We start from the raw sequence: 19,311 nt of genomic DNA, 5'->3' as shown, positions 1-19,311 counted from the left end.
TTGGACAACAGACTTTGAACAGAGTTTGGAGATTTCTGACTAGTCATTACACCTTGCAGGGGAATGCAGTGATTGGACAACAGACTTTACACAGAGTTTGAAATTGTTTGACTATTCATTACACCATGCAGGGGAATGCATTGATTGGACAACAGACTTTACACAGAGTTTGGAGATTTTTGACTAGTCATTACACCTTGCAGGGGAATGCAGTGATTGGACAACACACTTTACACAGAGTTTGAAAATGTTTGACTAGTCATTACACCATGCAGGGGAATGCATTGATTGGACAGCAGACTTTACACAGAGTTTGCAGATTTTTGATGAGTCATTACACTATACAGTGAATGTGGTGATTGTACAACAGATTTTACACAGAGTTTGGAAATGTTTGAATATGTATTACACCATGCAGGGGAATACAATGATTGGACAACAGACTTTACACAGAGTTTGAAAATGTTTGACTAGTCATTACAGCATGCAGGGGAATGCAGTGATTGGACAACATACTTTTCACATAGTTTGGACATTTTTGATTAGTCTTTACACCATGCAGGGAAATGCAGTGATTGGACAACAGACTTTACACAGAGTTTGGTGATTTTTGACTAGTCATTTCACCTTGCAGGGGAATGCAGTGATTGGACAACAGACTTTACACAGAGTTTGGAGATTTTTGACTAGTCATTACACCTTGCAGGGGAATGCAGTGATTGGACAACAGACTTTACACAGAGTTAGGAGATTTTTGACTAGTCATTACACTATGCAGTGAATATGGTGATTGTACAACAGATTTTACACAGAGTTTGGAAATGTTTGACTAGTCATTACACCATGCAGGGGAATGCAGTGATTGAACAGCAATGTTTCCACAGAGTTTGGTGATTTTTGACTAGTCTTTACACCTTGCTGAGGAATGCAGTGATTGGACAACAGACTTTACACAGATTTAGTCTTTTTTTGATTGGTCATTTTACCATGCAGGGGAATGCTGTGATTGGACAACTGACTTTACACAAGGTTTGGAAATGTTTGATTATTCATTACACCATGCAGGGGAATGCAGTGATTGAACAGCAATGTTTCCACAGAGTTTGGTGATTTTTGACTAGTCTTTACACCTTGCAGGGGAATGCAGAGATTGGACAAATTACTTTACTCAGAGTTTGGTGATTTCTGACTAGTCTTTAGACCTTGCAGAGGAATGCAGTGATTGGACAACAGATTTACACAAATTTTGGAGATGTTTGACTAGTCATTACACGTTGCAGGGGAATGCAGTGATTGGACAACAGACTTTGAACAGAGTTTGGAGATTTCTGACTAGTCATTACACCTTGCAGGGGAATGCAGTGATTGGACAACAGACTTTACACAGAGTTTGAAATTGTTTGACTATTCATTACACCATGCAGGGGAATGCATTGATTGGACAACAGACTTTACACAGAGTTTGGAGATTTTTGACTAGTCATTACACCTTGCAGGGGAATGCAGTGATTGGACAACACACTTTACACAGAGTTTGAAAATGTTTGACTAGTCATTACACCATGCAGGGGAATGCATTGATTGGACAGCAGACTTTACACAGAGTTTGCAGATTTTTGATGAGTCATTACACTATACAGTGAATGTGGTGATTGTACAACAGATTTTACACAGAGTTTGGAAATGTTTGAATATTTATTACACCATGCAGGGGAATACAATGATTGGACAACAGACTTTACACAGAGTTTGAAAATGTTTGACTAGTCATTACAGCATGCAGGGGAATGCAGTGATTGGACAACATACTTTTCACATAGTTTGGACATTTTTGATTAGTCTTTACACCATGCAGGGAAATGCAGTGATTGGACAACAGACTTTACACAGAGTTTGAAAATGTTTGACTATTCATTACACCATGCAGGGGAATGCATTGATTGGACAGCAGACTTTACACAGAGTTTGGAGATTTTTGACTAGTCATTACACCTTGCAGGGGAATGCAGTGATTGGACAACACACTTTACACAGAGTTTGAAAATGTTTGACTAGTCATTACACCATGCAGGGGAATGCATTGATTGGACAGAAGACTTTACACAGAGTTTGCAGATTTTTGATGAGTCATTACACTATACATTGAATGTGGTGATTGTACAACAGATTTTACACAGAGTTTGGAAATGTTTGAATATTTATTACACCATGCAGGGGAATGCAGTGATTGGACAACAGACTTTACACAGAGTTTGAAAATGTTTGACTAGTCATTACAGCATGCAGGGGAATGCAGTGATTGGACAACATACTTTTCACATAGTTCGGACATTTTTGATTAGTCTTTACACCATGCAGAGGAATGCAGTGATTGGACAACAGACTTTATACAGAGTTTGGTGATTTTTGACTAGTCATTTCACCTTGCAGGGGAATGCAGTGATTGGACAACATACTTTCCACATAGTTTGGACATTTTTGATTAGTCTTTACACCATGCAGGGAAATGCAGTGATTGGACAACAGACTTTACACAGAGTTTGGAAATGTTTGAATACGCATTACACCATGCAGGGGAATGCATTGATTGGACAATAGACTTTACACAGAGTTTGGATATTTTTGATGAGTCGTTACATCATGCAGGCGAATGCAGTGATTGGACAACAGACTTTACACAGAGTTTGTAGATGTTTGACTATTCATTACCCCATGCATGGGAATGCAGTGATTGGACAATAGACTTTACACAGAGTTTGGATATTTTTGATGAGTCGTTACATCATGCAGGCGAATGCAGTGTTTGGACAACTGACTTTACACATAGTTTGGAAATGTTTGATTATTCATTACACCATGCAGGGGAATGCAGTGATTGAACAGCAATGTTTCCACAGAGTTTGGTGATTTCTGACTAGTCTTTACACCTTGCAGAGGAATGCAGTGATTGGACAACAGATTTACACAAAGTTTGGAGATGTTTGACTAGTCATTACACCATGCAGGGGAATGCAGTGATTGGACAACAGACTTTACACATAGTTTGGAGATTTTTGACTAGTCATTACACCATGCAGGGGAATGCAGATATTGGACAACAGACTTTACACAGAGTTTGGCGATGTTTGACTAGTCATTACACCATGCAGGGGAATGCAGTGATTGGACAACAAACTTTACACAGAGTTTGGAGATGGTTGACTAGTCATTACACCATGCAGGGGAATGCAGTGATTGGACAACATACTTTACACAGAGTTTGGAGATTTTTGACTAGTCATTACACCATGCAGGGGAATGCAGATATTGGACAACAGACTTTACACAGAGTTTGGAGATATTTGAATATTCATTACAACATGCAGGGGAATGCAGTGATTGAACAGCAATGTTTCCACAGAGTTTGGTGATTTTTGTCTAGTCTTTACACCTTGCTGAGGAATGCAGTGATTGGACAACAGACTTTACACAGATTTTGTCTATTTTTGATTAGTCATTACACCATGCAGGGGAATGCAGTGATTGGACAACATACTTTTCACATAGTTTGGACATTTTTGATTAGTCTTTACACCATGCAGGGAAATGCAGTGATTGGACAACAGACTTTACACAGAGTTTGGAAATGTTTGATGAGTCATTACACTATGCAGTGAATGTGGTGATGGTACAACAGATTTTCCACAGAGTTTGGAAATGTTTGAATATTCATTACACCATGCAGTGGAATGCATTGATTGGACAATAGACTTTACACAGAGTTTGGATATTTTTGATGAGTCGTTACATCATGCAGGCGAATGCAGTGATTGGACAACATACTTTACACAGAGTTTGGAAATGTTTGACTAGTCATTACAGCATGTAGGGGAATGCAGTGATTGGACAACATACTTTTCACATAGTTTGGACATTTTTGATTAGTCTTTACACCATGCAGGGAAATGCAGTGATTGGACAACAGACTTTACACAGAGTTTGGAGATGTTTGACTAGTCATTACACCATGCAGGGAAATGCAGTGATTGTACAACAGATTTTACACAGAGTTTGGAAATGTTTGACTATTCATTACACCATGCAGGGGAATGCAGTGATTGGACAACTGACTTTACACAGTAGTTGGAGATTTTTGACTATTTATTACACCATGCAGGGGAATGCCGTGATTGGACAACAGACTTTACACATAGTTTGGAGATTTTTGACTAGTCATGACACCATGCAGGGGAATGCAGTGATTGGACAACAGATTTACACAAAGTTTGGAGATGTTTGACTAGTCATTACACGATGCAGGGGAATGCAGTGATTGGACAACAGACTTTACACATAGTTTGGAAATGTTTGAATATTTATTACACCATGCAGGGAAATGCAGTGATTGAATAACAGACTTTACACATAGTTTGGAGATTTTGAACTAGTCATGACACCATGCAGGGGAATGCAGTGATTGGACAACATAATTTACACAGAGTTTGGAAATGTTTGAATATTCATTACACCATGCAGGGGAATGCAGTGATTGAACAAATTACTTTACTCAGAGTTTGGTGATTTCTGACTAGTCTTTACACCTTGCAGAGGAATGCAGTGATTGGACAATAGACTTTACACAGAGTTTGGATATTTTTGATGAGTCGTAACATCATATAGGCGAATGCAATGATTGGACAACAAACTTTACACAGAGTTTGGAGATGTTTGACTAGTCATTACACCATGCAGGGAAATCCAGTGATTGTACAACAGATTTTACACAGAGTTTGGAAATGTTTGACTATTCATTACACTATGCAGGGGAATGCAGTGATTGGACAACTGACTTTACACATAGTTTGGAGATTTTTGACTAGTTATTACACCATTAAGGGGAATGCAGTGATTGGACAACAGACTTTACACAGAGTTTGGAAATGTTTGATTATTAATTACACCATGCAGGGGGATGCAGTGATTGAACAGCAATGTTTCCACAGAGTTTGGTGATTTTTGACTAGTCTTTACACCTTGCAGAGGAATGCAGTGATTGGACAACAGATTTACACAAAGTATGTAGATGTTTGACTAGTCATTACACGATGCAGGGGAATGCAGTGATTGGACAACAGACTTTACACAGAGTTTGGCGATGTTTGACTAGTCATTACACCATGCAGGGGAATGCAGTGATTGGACAACAGACTTTACACAGATTTTGTCTATTTTTGATTAGTCATTACACCATGCAGGGGGATGCAGTGATTGAACAGCAATGTTTCCACAGAGTTTGGTGATTTTTGACTAGTCTTTACACCTTGCAGAGGAATGCAGTGATTGGACAACAGATTTACACATAGTTTGGAGATTTTTGACTAGTCATTACACCATGCAGGGGAATGCAGATATTGGACAACAGACTTTACACAGAGTTTGGCGATGTTTGACTAGTCATTACACCATGCAGGGGAATGCAGTGATTGGACAACAGACTTTACACAGATTTTGTCTATTTTTGATTAGTCATTACACCATGCAGGGGAATGCAGTGATTGGACAACAATCTTTACACAGAGTTTGGAGATTTTTGACTAGTCTTTACACCTTGCAGAGGAATGCAGTGATTGGACAACAGACTTTACACAGAGTTTGCCTATTTTTGATTGGTCATTACACCATGCAGGGGAATGTTGTGATTGGACAACAGACTTTACACAGAGTTTGGAAATGTTTCACGAGTCATTACACTCTGCAGGGTAATTCAGTAATTGGACAACAGACTTTACATAGAGTTTGGTGATTTTTGACTAGTCTTTACACCTTGCAGAGGAATGCAGTGATTGGACAACAGACTTTACACATAGTTTGGAAATGTTTAAATATTTATTACACCATGCAGGGGAATGCAGTGATTGGACAATAGACTTTACACATAGTTTGGAGATTTTTGACTAGTCATTACACCATGCAGGGGGAATGCAGATATTGGACAACAGACTTTACACAGAGTTTGGCGATGTTTGACTAGTCATTACACCATGCAGGGGAATGCAGTGATTGGACAACAGACTTTACACAGAGTTTGGAAATGTTTGATAATTCATTACACCATGCAGGGGAATGCAGTAATTGACAGCAATGTTTCCACAGAGTTTGGTGATTTTTGACTAGTCTTTACACCTTGCAGAGGAATGCAGTGATTGGACAACAGATTTACACAAAGTTTGGAGATGTTTGACTAGTCATTACACGATGCAGGGGAATGCAGTGATTGGACAACAGACTTTACACATAGTTTGGAGATTTTTGACTAGTCATTACACCATGCAGGGGAATGCAGATATTGGACAACAGACGTTACACAGAGTTTGGCGATGTTTGACTAGTCATTACAGCATGTAGGGGAATGCAGTGATTGGACAACATACTTTTCACATAGTTTGGACATTTTTGATTAGTCTTTACACCATGCAGGGAAATGCAGTGATTGGACAACAGACTTTACACAGAGTTTGGAAATGTTTGATGAGTCATTACACTATGCAGTGAATGTGGTGATGGTACAACAGATTTTCCACAGAGTTTGGAAATGTTTGAATATTCATTACACCATGCAGTGGAATGCATTGATTGGACAATAGACTTTACACAGAGTTTGGATATTTTTGATGAGTCGTTACATCATGCAGGCGAATGCAGTGATTGGACAACATACTTTACACAGAGTTTGGAAATGTTTGACTAGTCATTACAGCATGTAGGGGAATGCAGTGATTGGACAACATACTTTTCACATAGTTTGGACATTTTTGATTAGTCTTTACACCATGCAGGGAAATGCAGTGATTGGACAACAGACTTTACACAGAGTTTGGAGATGTTTGACTAGTCATTACACCATGCAGGGGAATGCAGTGATTGGACAAAAGACTTTACACAGAGTTTGTCTATTTTTGAATAGTCATTACACCATGCTGGGGAATGCAGTGATTGGACAACAGACTTTACACAGAGTTGGGGAGATTCTTGACTAGTCTTTCCGTAGTTCAGAGGAATGCAGTGATTGGACAACAAACTTTACACAGAGTTTGGAAATGTTTGAATATTCATTACACCATGCAGCGGAATGCAGTGATTGGACAACAGACTTTACATAGAGTTTGGAGATTTTTGACTAGTCATTACACCATGCAGAGGAATGCAGTGATTGGACAACAAACTTTACACAGAGTTTGGTGATTTTTGTCTAGCCATTACACCATGCAGGGGAATGCAGTGATTTTATAACATACTTTACACAGAGTTTGGGGATGTTTGACTAGTCATTACACCATGCAGGGGAATGCAGTGATTGGACAAAAGACTTTACATAGAGTTTGGAGATGTTTGACTAGTCATTACACCATGCAGGGGAATGCAGTGATTGGACAACATACTTTACACAGAGTTTGGAGATGTTTGACTAGTCATTACACCATGCAGGGGAATGCAGTGATTGGACAACAGACTTTACATAGAGTTTGGAGATGTTTGACTAGTGAGAACACCATGCAGGGGAATGCAGTGATTGGACAACAGACTTTACATAGAGTTTGGAGATGTTTTACTAGTCATTACACCATGCAGGGGAATGCAGTGATTGGACAATAGACTTTACACATAGTTTGGTGATTTTTGACTGGTCTTTACACCTTGCTGGGGAATGCAGTGATTGGACAACAGACTTTACACAGAGTTTGTCTATTTTTGAATAGTCATTACACCATGCAGGGGAATGCAGTGATTGGACAACAGACTTTACACAGAGTCTGGAGATGTTTGACTAGTCGTTACACCGTGCAGGGGAATGCAGTGATTGGACAACAGACTTTACACAGAGTTTGGAGATTTTGACTAGTCATTACACCATGCAGGGGAATGCAGTGATTGGACAACAGAGTTTGGAGATGTTTGATGAGTCATTACAACATGCAGGGGAATGCAGTGATTGGACAACATACTTTACACAGAGTTTGGAGATGTTTGGGGGGGATTTGCTATTACTTGCTCTGGTTCTTTAAATTTTCATCTTGTTTCAGAAAATAGTTTTTCTTAGTCACACATAGTTTGAATTCATGGTGAAGTTGTTCATGACAAATCAAGGAGAAACATGGGATACCTTTCCGAGCACAGCTAAAATCCATAACAAACTGATTTCATCCTCATGAAAATTCCCATGTCTGCTGGTACTGGTAATCCTTCTAAGAAAACAGAGACATTTCTGTCCTCCTAATTTAATTGTTTTTCTTCTTCCCCTTTCTTTTCCCTCACTCCTTCGAGCACCTGTTTAAAGGAGCTGTCCTTTCGACTTTGTTATTTTTCATTTACTTGTGCCCCCAGGTTTTTCAATCATACATCCATTACTAAGCAAACAAATAAGTTATGGGCCTATGCAGCAGACACAAATATAGATGAGTTATGAGATTTAAAGCAGGAGAAGGCAGCTTTGGACTGTAATACACAACATCTGCGGCGGACAGCAGTCACACAACACAGAGCGTCCCGCAAACTCCTCCAGCCTGTCATCTCCCACCCCAGTCATGCTGTGTGTTATAAGTGTTATATAAATCGAGAAGAGAGGAGAGGAAGAATTAACTGATTATTATTAACCGTTCATGTGCTCATCTTATTATTTATGGAGCCCAAAGTGGCACCGGGTTGAATTGTCACGCTGGATTTCCAGGTGCATCCGTCATGTGGTTTTGGCAGCTTGTTGTTTCTTGAGTTCAGATATTTTAGCGTCTGGGCCCTAACATGGGCTGTGTCCCAAATCGTGCCCAATTCCCTATATAGTGCACACATTTTTTACCAAAGCCCATGCCGCCAGTTCCCTCCGAACCAAGCTGCCCTCACTCAGTACAGTACACCTCTTGAACGCTCCCGTCCTCTCTTCCCCCACTCTCCTCCTCTTCCCTCCTCACCGCCTCCGCTCCCCCCGAAACATCTGCACATCTGTTTTTTATTCCCCGGGATCTCAGAAGACTTAAACACATTAAACACTGGCACAAGCGCAGTCTCACCCCAGCACTTAAAACAGCGCTTAGGTGACTTAAAAGGCAGAGGCGAGAATTATAGAAAATGAAGTGTCACTGAAAAAAAAAAATCGCCTGAGATTACCACCAATTACACTTAATCATGCACCGCACCAGGACATCTGCTGATCAGATGCAGCAGTACTATTGTCCATAGAGACTATAGAGAGAGAGAGAGAGAGAGATCAGATAGACGAAGAACAGAGAGACACAGAGAGAGAGAGAGAGAAATAGAGAGAAGAGACTGTGAAAGAAGGAGAAAGAGACCGAGACCAAAAGAGAGACAGACAATCAGAATCTGGATCCTATCGTAATTTGTGTGAAATGAGAGAGATCCATTATTCGAGGAATGCTGGGTTCAGAATGATAGCACGTGATGTGATATGATGATGTGATTGAATATCAGGTCATTCTGAGTGTAGAATGCATTGAGGAAAACAATACAGGACATGCAAATCTGGAGATAATAGTCACTGTTTTTGTGGGGTTAGCTATGCTCTTTCTTTGTTAGAGACATGTGGGATGTTCTGTTTTATTAGTCATTTATTAGTCATTCAGATAGAGAGGGAGTTAGCCAAAGCACAAACTGATTTATCTCAACATGACTCTCTGATGATTTGCCCCTTTGGCAACAAGAGTACAGCCTTACTGTACACATGTGTATACCAAATGGCACCTTATTCCCTTTAGTGCACCGCTTCTTGCCAGGGCCCATAGTGCTCTGGTCCAAAGTAGTGCACTATATGGGAATAGGGTGCCATTTGGGATACAGATGTGGCACTCAAATGGAAATACGTGTTTTTCTAAAACCAGATCGACGTCAACGAGTCAAAAGAGAGAGCATGACATTTGTTCTGGTTAATTGTACTTGTTGCCTGTCTTGTCTCTTTATCTCTAAATGCAGAACTGGATTCATTCATCCATGGAAATAGTTTGTAAGGGCTTTCCATTTGTGGTTTTCGATGCATCTGATTTCTTTATGGCTTTGCTTTGTGTTCTCGAGGGGGTTTGAAACGGAGGAAGCATGACAAATGGATGACCTAAGAGCACTGAATTAATAAGGGGTGATTGGAACCTCATTTATCCCCTTGACACAAGCCAAAAAAAAGAATCACATATGTCCCTCAATAGAAGTTCTCCAGTAACCACATATATCCCTTTATAATTACCCCACGTCTGCATCTATAGTTCATGTGTTCGTTCATGTGTAATAGAGAGATATTCTTCTCATCTAATCTCACTATCTCCCCCCGTGGGGAATAGTGAGCTCAACCGTTTCTAATCATCCCGCAATGATAGTAATAGATCTATAACCATGATATCAAACAGGGTATTTTCCTGTGGTCCTGTTCCACAAGTTGTTTTTCTGGGAGGTGTGTAAGAACAAGAAGGAGGGAGGATAACAATAGAGGCCTTCTTCTGGGCTTCATCTCAGCTCTCTCTGGTTGCGGATGCTGACATCAGTGGGTGTTTGTAAGGATGGGCCAAAAGCACATCTGTACATGGTCTTGATAGAGCAGCACAGTTGCCCGCGGTGATTCTGGCAGCGGCCTGTAACGAGTCTCTCCCTGATCCCATGCCCTGAGATTGTCACCTCTAATTGGCTCTGAACGCTTGCAAGTGTGCATATCATTATCAGAGCAACCAATGACCCCCCCCCCCCCCGCCCCCCCTCTTCTTCAAAACGATTTCACTTACAAAATACATGACTGAAATCATGGAGTTCATTTCAGCTCACACTTTGGAGAGAATTGGGGAAAAAAGAAGCCCTAAATGATTCCTTAGAGACCACGCGTGACCACTCTTACAGGACCTAACCGCAACATGACCAGTCAGCACTGATCTGACCCCTGCGTGTTCCCATCACTGTGTCAGCGCAACAATGGACCTCTCTCTCACCCTCCCTCCATCTCTCGCTCGATCTCTGTCACCGGCTCTGTGTGTCTTCCATTTCACCTCGGTCCCAGGTGCTTCCACTGGCTTCCACCTCCTGATCAAGCCAGCCCTAACACACAATGAAATACTCACAATGTTGAATTACCATGGCATATTCAATATAAACTGAATTTACGGTTGGTTTCCTTCCAAGCCACCATATGTTGAGAAGCCTGTTTCTCCTCCTAGCCTGAGCATGACTGATTCTGTTAATGTAGCAAAGCTTTCAGCCGGGCGTTCAGTCTGTATGCTTTATGGAATATAGAACAACTATAGGACTTTATTACAGACACAGTGACTGGAGTGGAGGCACCCTGGTTTATTGTAGAAGAGTGACTGTTCTAATCTAGATCTAAAGACAGACTAGTTATATGGTGTAGTCTAGGGTGTGACCCGATCAGGAAAAACTCCTTGTCCTACCAATTGCCTATAACTAGGGCCAGTTTTTCCTGATGATATACCCTAGCCAGCTCCTACCTCCTCAACCTGGTCTCAGTGTCCTAATCATCTCCATACAGTTTAGGCTCCTCTCGCAACCTGGTCTCAAAGCATTTCGTATTATTCTGTACGTAAATCCAGAACATGCCATTTTTGAGTAGGATATGTTACGTTTCGTATGTTATTTATTAATTTATCGATTCCATCACCCATTTTGTATATGTTATGAATAACAATTTGTTTTATATGTCACAAATTTTCTACATTTACAATATGTTACGAATTTTCTAAACATGGAAGATGTTACGAATTTGCTAAATGTATGATATGTTACAAATTCTGTCTAGATGGCTAATATTAGCTAGCTGGCTAACGTTACCTAGGCTAAGGGTTAGGATTGGGGGTTAGAGTTAAGTTTAGGAGTTACGGTTAAGGTTAGGATTAGGGGAAGGGCTAGCTAACATGCTAAGTAGTTGCAAAGCAACTAAAAAGTAGTAAGTAGTTGAAAAGTTGCTAATTTTCTAAAATGCCTAAGTTGTCCGTGATGAGATTCGAATTCGCAACCTTCATTTTTGCCTTAAGTAACCATCTGTCTTATGTAACCATACCAAACGTAACATACTAATTTGAGTGTGCTAGATGTACTTTTACTATGTTACGTCTAGTCTATGAGACCAGGCTGAGCTTGTAGCCCCAAACTAGCACCTCCAGTGTGTCTTCTCCTTTCCCCAATGTCCTCTCCTCCTACTCCAACATCTCCTCTATACCTCACTATTTCCTGATCCGGAGTTCCATGTTCCTCCTCTCATCCTCTCCTTCGTAGAGATGTATCTCTTGGAGTGCCAGGTCAAAGGTCATTGCTCAGGGAGGCAACTTCAAAGATTGCCAAACACACTGTAGCAAAGCTTGAAACAATTGTTTGTATTTGAATTTTTTATTTTTTTATTTTACTAGGCAAGTCAGTTAAGAACAAATTCTTATTTTCAATGACTGCCTTGTTCAGGGGCAGAACGACAGATTTTTACCTTGTCAGCTCGGGGATTCGATCTTGCAACCTTCCGGTTACTAGTCCAATGCTCTAACCACTAGGTTACCTGCCACCCCAATCTCTATAAACAGAAGAAATCATAGGTAATCACTCCGCTTTTGGGTGTTCGCGCAGCTTTGCCTTGATTTACATAAAGTACTTTCTACTGGCAAACAGCAACTGTTTCCAAACAGGGAAACAGAGAATGCCTCTTCTGAAGTGCATTGTATTTTATTTGGCTTGATTGTGTGGCTCAATCTGTTTTGTCTGGGTATATGTTGTATTTCATTGTTCATTGTACCTGATCCGAACATAAGCTACATCTTAAAGACATACCGTACAGAAAATAGTATATGGTATGGTTAGACCATAGGCTTTATGCTGTTCTCACTTTGGCTGTGTATTTTATAGGGTGCTTGGAAGTGCACATACTAATACAGTTGTAGGATCTTAATTTGATTACTCTTTTTTTGCTGAGAATTTTCCTGTACAGCAGAAAATGCAAACTTGAAGTGTATTTCAGTTTTTAAAAGGCTTCTAAAGTTGGTCATTTCCACTTGAGTGGTGCAGTGGTGTAAGGCACTGCATCGCAGTACTAGCGACTCCTGTACTAGCGACTCCTGTGCGACTCCTGTACTAGCGACTCCTGTGCCGGGCGCAATGCACGCTGACACGGTCGCCAGGTGCACAGTGTTTTCGCCGATACATTGGTGAGGCTTGCTTACGGGTTAAGCGGGCATTGTGTCAAGAAGCAGTGCGGCTTGGCTGGTTTGTGTTTCGGAGGATGCATGACTCTCGACCTTCGCCTCTCCCAAGTCCGTACGGGAGTTGCAGCGATGGGACAAGACTGTATCTACCAATTGGATACCACGAAATTAGGGAGAACCATTCTAAAAGAAAAAAAGACATGTCAGACTTGATTTGCCCAAAATGAAAAATGTATCAACCCCTACAAAAATGTCCATGAATTATAATCGACATAATAATTCACATTTCTGGTTACTGCAGGATTATTTTCCCGCTGTAGCAGAGTGGCTCAAATTAAGATCCTACATCTGTATTCACTCTTTAAAACAGGTGTGCGTGTGCACCTGTGTGTGACTGCACATAGTGAAAGGTTACATACGGTCAAAGCCATGGTATACACGCATTTGAATTCTCTATCCTGACTCATGTCACCATTGGCCGTCCTGATTGAATCACTCTTATTCCAGATGAGGCAAGAAATACTTGGCCGTCAATCAACAGGCCTTGAAGTTTTCATACACAAACACAGTTGGATATGCTAACTGTGGAAACGCGCAGCCTAAAAGAAAAAAAAAGAAGAGGCAGAACGCTCCAGAACTTTATAAACAGAACCATTTGTATTCCTTGAAAACAGAACAGAGCTGAAAGAGTTCTTGCCTTCTGTTTATGGCTCTGAGTGAAACCAGCATGCCTCTCAAAGTCCCTCAGCGAGCGACACTGCAGTGTTTGCACTGACTTTCTATACCTCTCCCCTCTCGCTCTCTATGCATCACCTCTCCCTCTCGCCACCTCTCCCCTAGTCTCTTTTTCTCTTTCCAATGCCAATCACGCATCTCCACCTTAACTTATTTTTCTATGACTTCTTCACAACTTCTCCCTCCCTCCTTCTCTCTCGCTGACTACACCTTGTTTAAAAAAAAATCTTTCTCAGCCTGTTACTTTATCCTCGTCTTTCTGTTTTCTCTATCCTCATGCCTTCCTCCTCCATCCCTTTTTCCTTTGATTCCTTTATATCACTTAAGGAGTGTTTGGGTGCCTGCATTGATAATAGCTCAAGAGATGTGATAACATTGTCAATAACATCATTATGAGCAAATTCAATTTGAGAAATTGAGTTAGGGAGGTTGGAGCAGGGACATGTGGCCTCCTACACACGAACGAGCATCGGGGGTATTGTCTTTCCTTCTGGAAATATTTCGACATACACAGCCCCCCCTTCACTCACTTTCATGTGTCAAATTTCAGATTTCTAGTCATATTCTGATATGTTTTATGGAAACATTTTGTTAGACACACTAAAAGCCCCCCAAAAAGCTTTTCTTGGTTATATTCATGTCATGTGGTGCTAAATATATAGATTATTTATGCTAGTGGTTCAGCATACTATCTCACAATTTCAACACAAATACATTTCCTGTAATCGAATTAGAATTACCCAGCTGACACAAGAGTATTTGTAACATTCATCAATGCAAACAATTAGCTAATTTCTCGCTCTTTTTTAGTTTTCCCACATTACTAATAATATCAATGAGATCCACACTATAAAGTGTTATTGTCTACACACTGAAGAAGGCTGTTAAGCCAACAAGTCTGTATATGCTAACTGGATGTAGTAAAACATAATAATAATTTTAAAAAGATGAAGTAAGCTTTATGCAATCTTTTTGAGTACGGACCCATCACACTTTTTTGCTTATCTGTACACAGTTCAACAAGAATTTACACAAGTCTAATCTTTTGACGTCATCAGCTTTTAAAGGTCACCAAAGAGCACAAAACCACTCCATATATCCACAGATCCACAAACTCGAAGCCAGCGATTGTTCTCGAGAGATCGATCGTAATTTGATACAATTTCAACATGTCACTGATGGAAGCGTCTCAGAGGAGATCTGTTGCACTCTATGGCAGTTATTAATCTCTCTGTTCTGTCGTTAGAGTAGCGAAACAGGCTAACAGAGCCAACTTCCAGCTAGAGATCCAGAGAGGGACTCTGAGGGGTTATAGTGCTGTCATTGTCATCATAAGTTTGTATTTATTGGTGTTGTGTGTGTTTGCTTGTGCAAACAAACTTCCCCGTTGGGAGTGAATAAAATCGGATCTTATTTTTGGGACTTTGAGGGTTACAGACAGTGTTGTCATTTTCATCCCTTCTCTTCCCCTTTTCCAGTGAACGGCAGTTGCAGCGGTGCCTACTGCCCAGAGAAGGAGAGTGGGCCAGAGCTGGGGGGCAGTGAGGGCGCACTGATGCGCTGTGGGCAGAGTCTGGCGGTGCCGGTGCCACCAGGGAGCCAGCCAGGTCCAGTGGGTCATTACCACAGTGTCCACTGTGAGCGGTCCACACCCACCCACAACCTTCATCTGCAGGATAGCCAGCAGCAGCACGCTGAAGCCAGGTAAGAACGACAGACAGGTTCTGACAAGAACACCGGCAACATAGGGGTCAGTACAGGACCCAAACAGTATAGCTGTCTGTCGATTGTTTCTGTTGATCAGATTGTTTGTATTTTTGAAACACCTGAAATTATGTTAGCAGTACACATCATACTATTGTATTAACACTAATAACATTATCATACTGATAAAATGAACAGTAATCATTCTACGCAGGTAATGGTATTGATAATAATCCCCATATAAATGCGTACTTTATCTGTCAAATGTAATTACCTATAGCATGTAATGACATTTCTCATAGAGGAGGCAGGTACGCTACGTAACATCTATTCAATGGTCAGAAAAAGATTCCTATCACCCTCTCTGGCCTCTATACACTCCAAAGTGCTTCTGGACAGACATTCAATTCTCCCATATTGTCTCTGAATGCCATCGCTGCAGCCAAACAGGAAATAGCGCTCATGAAAGAAAGGGGGGGGGGGGGAACTCTCTCTCTCTCACCCACTCTTTATTGACTACGAAAAAGTCAGTCTCTGGCTCTATCTAGCACTTTTCCCCAGTGTGCGTCGAGAGAGAGAGAGAGAGAGAGAGAGAGAGAGAGAGAGAGAGAGAGAGAGAGAGAGAGAGAGAGAGAGAGAGAGAGAGAGAGAGAGAGAGAGAGAGAGAGAGAGAGAGAGAGAGAGAGAGAGAGAGAGAACAAAGACAATTCCTTCATGGAGACAGGAGAGAGAGAGGGGCCTTCTCACATCACTCAAGAGCTTTGCACAAAATCCATAATGAGCGAACTGACAGGAATTATTATGTAGGACATCACAGCGACGCATGGAGAAATACGACCTGGCTCCCCATTCACCGGGGGCAAGATTCCCACCATAATACACAGTATTGTAAACGCTGACCCTTCACAGGCCGCCATTATGCCAACAAACCAGGTGACTCCTATTTATCCCAACATGTAGGCTTAGGTTTAACCCCTTTGTGTCATCAAAGCCTGTCAGACTAGTGACACACAAGAAGTCTCATCCATCGCCTCTCCTTCTGTCCTCTCTATCTGCCGCTCTCCTATTCTTAGCCATAAATGCCCATTCATAACTGCTCACAGGGCTCAAGGTCCCCTTTCATTTATTCATGAAATCACTCCCGGATCATCTGCTGCTGGCGGATGCTGCCCTGTTTTGAAAGGGACACCACAAGTCACTAACTAACCTTCCGTTTCTCTCTGAAAGTTCTCTGGCTGTGTGAAGTGGATGTTAGACCCCCTGACTAAGACTTTTAGTTCTGTGGGGGCTCTCTGGGGTGAGATGTTATTTTAGTAGCTAGAGAAAGAAAGCAAGGGAGAGCAGAGAAAGAGAGAGGGGGAGAGAGTGAGAGCCCACTCTAGGCCAGGTCTGCAGCTCACAGCCTTGCTGTTGTGCGAGGACTGAAAGCTGCGGCATGTGGGAAGGATGACTTGGCAGGACCCAGACAGCCGTGGCCTTTATCTATCAACAGCGGGTGGCTAATAGTGCTCATATTCTCCCCTGTGTTGTCCTAATAGCCTCGCTCTGCTCAGATTCCCTGCCGTGTGTTTTTCCCCTCTACAGGTCCTCTGCCTTCCAGAGATCCCTGGCCTCTCCCGACCCAGGCTGCGGAAGCTCCAACGGGGCCAGGGCACTTCCTCTCTCCTATCCCATCAAACAGGAGGCATCCATGGGCTACAACATCTCACAGGGACCAGGGGTCCCCACCACAATCCAGGGTGCCTTCCAGAACAGCAGGGGAAACATGGGGGTCCGGCGGGGGGAGATGGAGGGACCTCTCGGTGGAAGCGGCGGCGGCAGTGGCTTAGGCAGTGCTCTATCGGCAGACTCGGCGTACCCGTTTAATAATGAAGATGGCTCCTCCCCGCTGTCTTTGTCCCCAAGCGGCTCCCGTCATTCAGCGAGGCTGCTCACTACTAGCAGCCTGAAGAGACGCTGCCTGTCCCTGGCTTCCCAGTCCGCCGCTGCCAGCAGTAACGCTAGCGCCGTCGCGAACGCCGTCACCGCCGCCACCGAGGGGATCGATATCACTGCCATTATCTGCTCCTCCCAGATGTCCGTGGTGGCCTGTGTCAACGGGCTCCGGACAAACCCCTCACCCCAGCCCAGCGGCGGCTTCTCCTCCCGGGCTGGCCCCCACAAGCCCCCACCCCCCCAGCAGTGCAGCAGCCCCCAGCAGCCCCTCTCGCAGGAGAGTTGTCAGCTGCCCTCGCCTGCCGCCTGCCTGCTGTCCCTCTCCTCGGGCTCCTCCTTGGGCTCCTCCTCCTCCTCCGTGTCGTCTCTGGACCCGGAGCAGCAGAACCAGGGACTGTGTGAGGAGCCCGGCTCCATGCACCCGGGGGGTGGAGGAGGAGGAGGAGGAGCAGGCGCCGATGTGCTGAGTCTGCTGATGAGTGGGGCCCTGATGACGGGAAGCCTGCTTGGGAACGTGTCTATGCTGGAGGGCTGTCAGAGGGCTGGTGGAGGAGCTCTGAAACAGGAGCCTCTAGATGACTTCTCTCCCAGCGAGGAGGAGCTCTTTCAGCACCACTACCACCATCACCACCATTATAACCACCTGACTGGCCGCACTGCTGCCAGCCACCTCCGTCCTCATCCCCACCACCCTGCCCCCCCGCGGCCCTCCATGCCCCCACCCTACCACCTGCACCAGTACGGGGGCCCAAGCCCGGGGGGCTTGTTGCACCTCCAGAACCAGCCCACATCATCTTCATCCTCTGTCCTCTCGGGCCTCAAGACATCGAGCCCCGTCGGGGGAGAGGACGGTGGGCCGCTCAGCGACAAGCAGGTTTGCCGCTGGATTGACTGCAGTGTGGCGTACGAGCAGCAGGAGGAGCTGGTGAGGCACATCGAGAAGGTGCACATCGACCAGCGTAAAGGGGAGGATTTCACCTGCTTCTGGGCCGGCTGCATCCGGCGCTACAAGCCCTTCAACGCCCGCTACAAACTCCTCATCCACATGAGGGTCCACTCGGGAGAGAAGCCCAACAAGTGTATGGTGAGTCCCTCTCCCCACCATAGAAATATAAATCATTGAACGGAAATCCCCATTCAAGTAAACGTGATGGGTGCGCCGGCGGCCATATTGAATGTACCCATGCCGTTCTAGTAATTCCCCACCCTGAGTAGAGAACCAAGCCATTACGGTTGGTGTCGGCAGCCAATGTTGTTCACATCCCACTTTTCTGAATGGAAGCCATTTTTTATGGGCCGTTGTACTGTAGGTTACATTTCTTGTTTCCGCAGTATATTTTTACTGTGTGAAATTAACACTTCCCAGCTTGTGCAACCAGTTTGATTGTATCCCTGCATATGACTTTTTCTAGTTTCCACAGAGCAGGCCAAGAGAGCATTTATTTAAACATACATTTTGGAGCTGCTGTGTAAAAGTACATGTGTAAAACATGAACAGGTGAAGTTGATGGTAGATTAGTTCCTAATACAGTATATCCCTTATTTGGTATTTCATTGAAATTGGTTGGTGTCCAACCAAAAAACGTGCAGTGTTAAGGTGATAGAAGTGAAATATTTTTTTTTATATCCTCAGAGACTGATGGTCGATTGTGATTCAAGGAAACATCTACATCAACAAGATGCATTGTTTCCAAAAGCAAGACTGATTTTTCATTGCAAAGTTTTTTTTTCAATGATAAAATCAGAATCGTTTTTTTTTTATTGAAAATGGATACAT

General features: G+C 42.9%; 1 protein-coding gene across 2 annotated transcripts in view; it reads left to right on the top strand.

The window, feature by feature from the left end:
- The window catches only part of LOC139540733 (zinc finger protein GLIS1-like), a 246,306-nt gene that overhangs the window by 174,189 nt on the left and 52,806 nt on the right, over positions 1-19,311 (top strand). For both annotated transcript variants that reach the window (XM_071344650.1, XM_071344649.1), the window contains exons 3-4: positions 15,374-15,599; positions 17,184-18,618. In XM_071344650.1, coding sequence (XP_071200751.1) covers positions 15,374-15,599; positions 17,184-18,618 — 1,661 coding nt within the window. The remainder of the gene's footprint in view (positions 1-15,373; positions 15,600-17,183; positions 18,619-19,311) is intronic.

Source organism: Salvelinus alpinus, chromosome 16, assembly GCF_045679555.1.
Source record: "Salvelinus alpinus chromosome 16, SLU_Salpinus.1, whole genome shotgun sequence".
Classification (NCBI taxonomy): Eukaryota; Metazoa; Chordata; class Actinopteri; order Salmoniformes; family Salmonidae; genus Salvelinus; species Salvelinus alpinus.
This window is presented reverse-complemented; position numbering and strand designations above follow the sequence as displayed.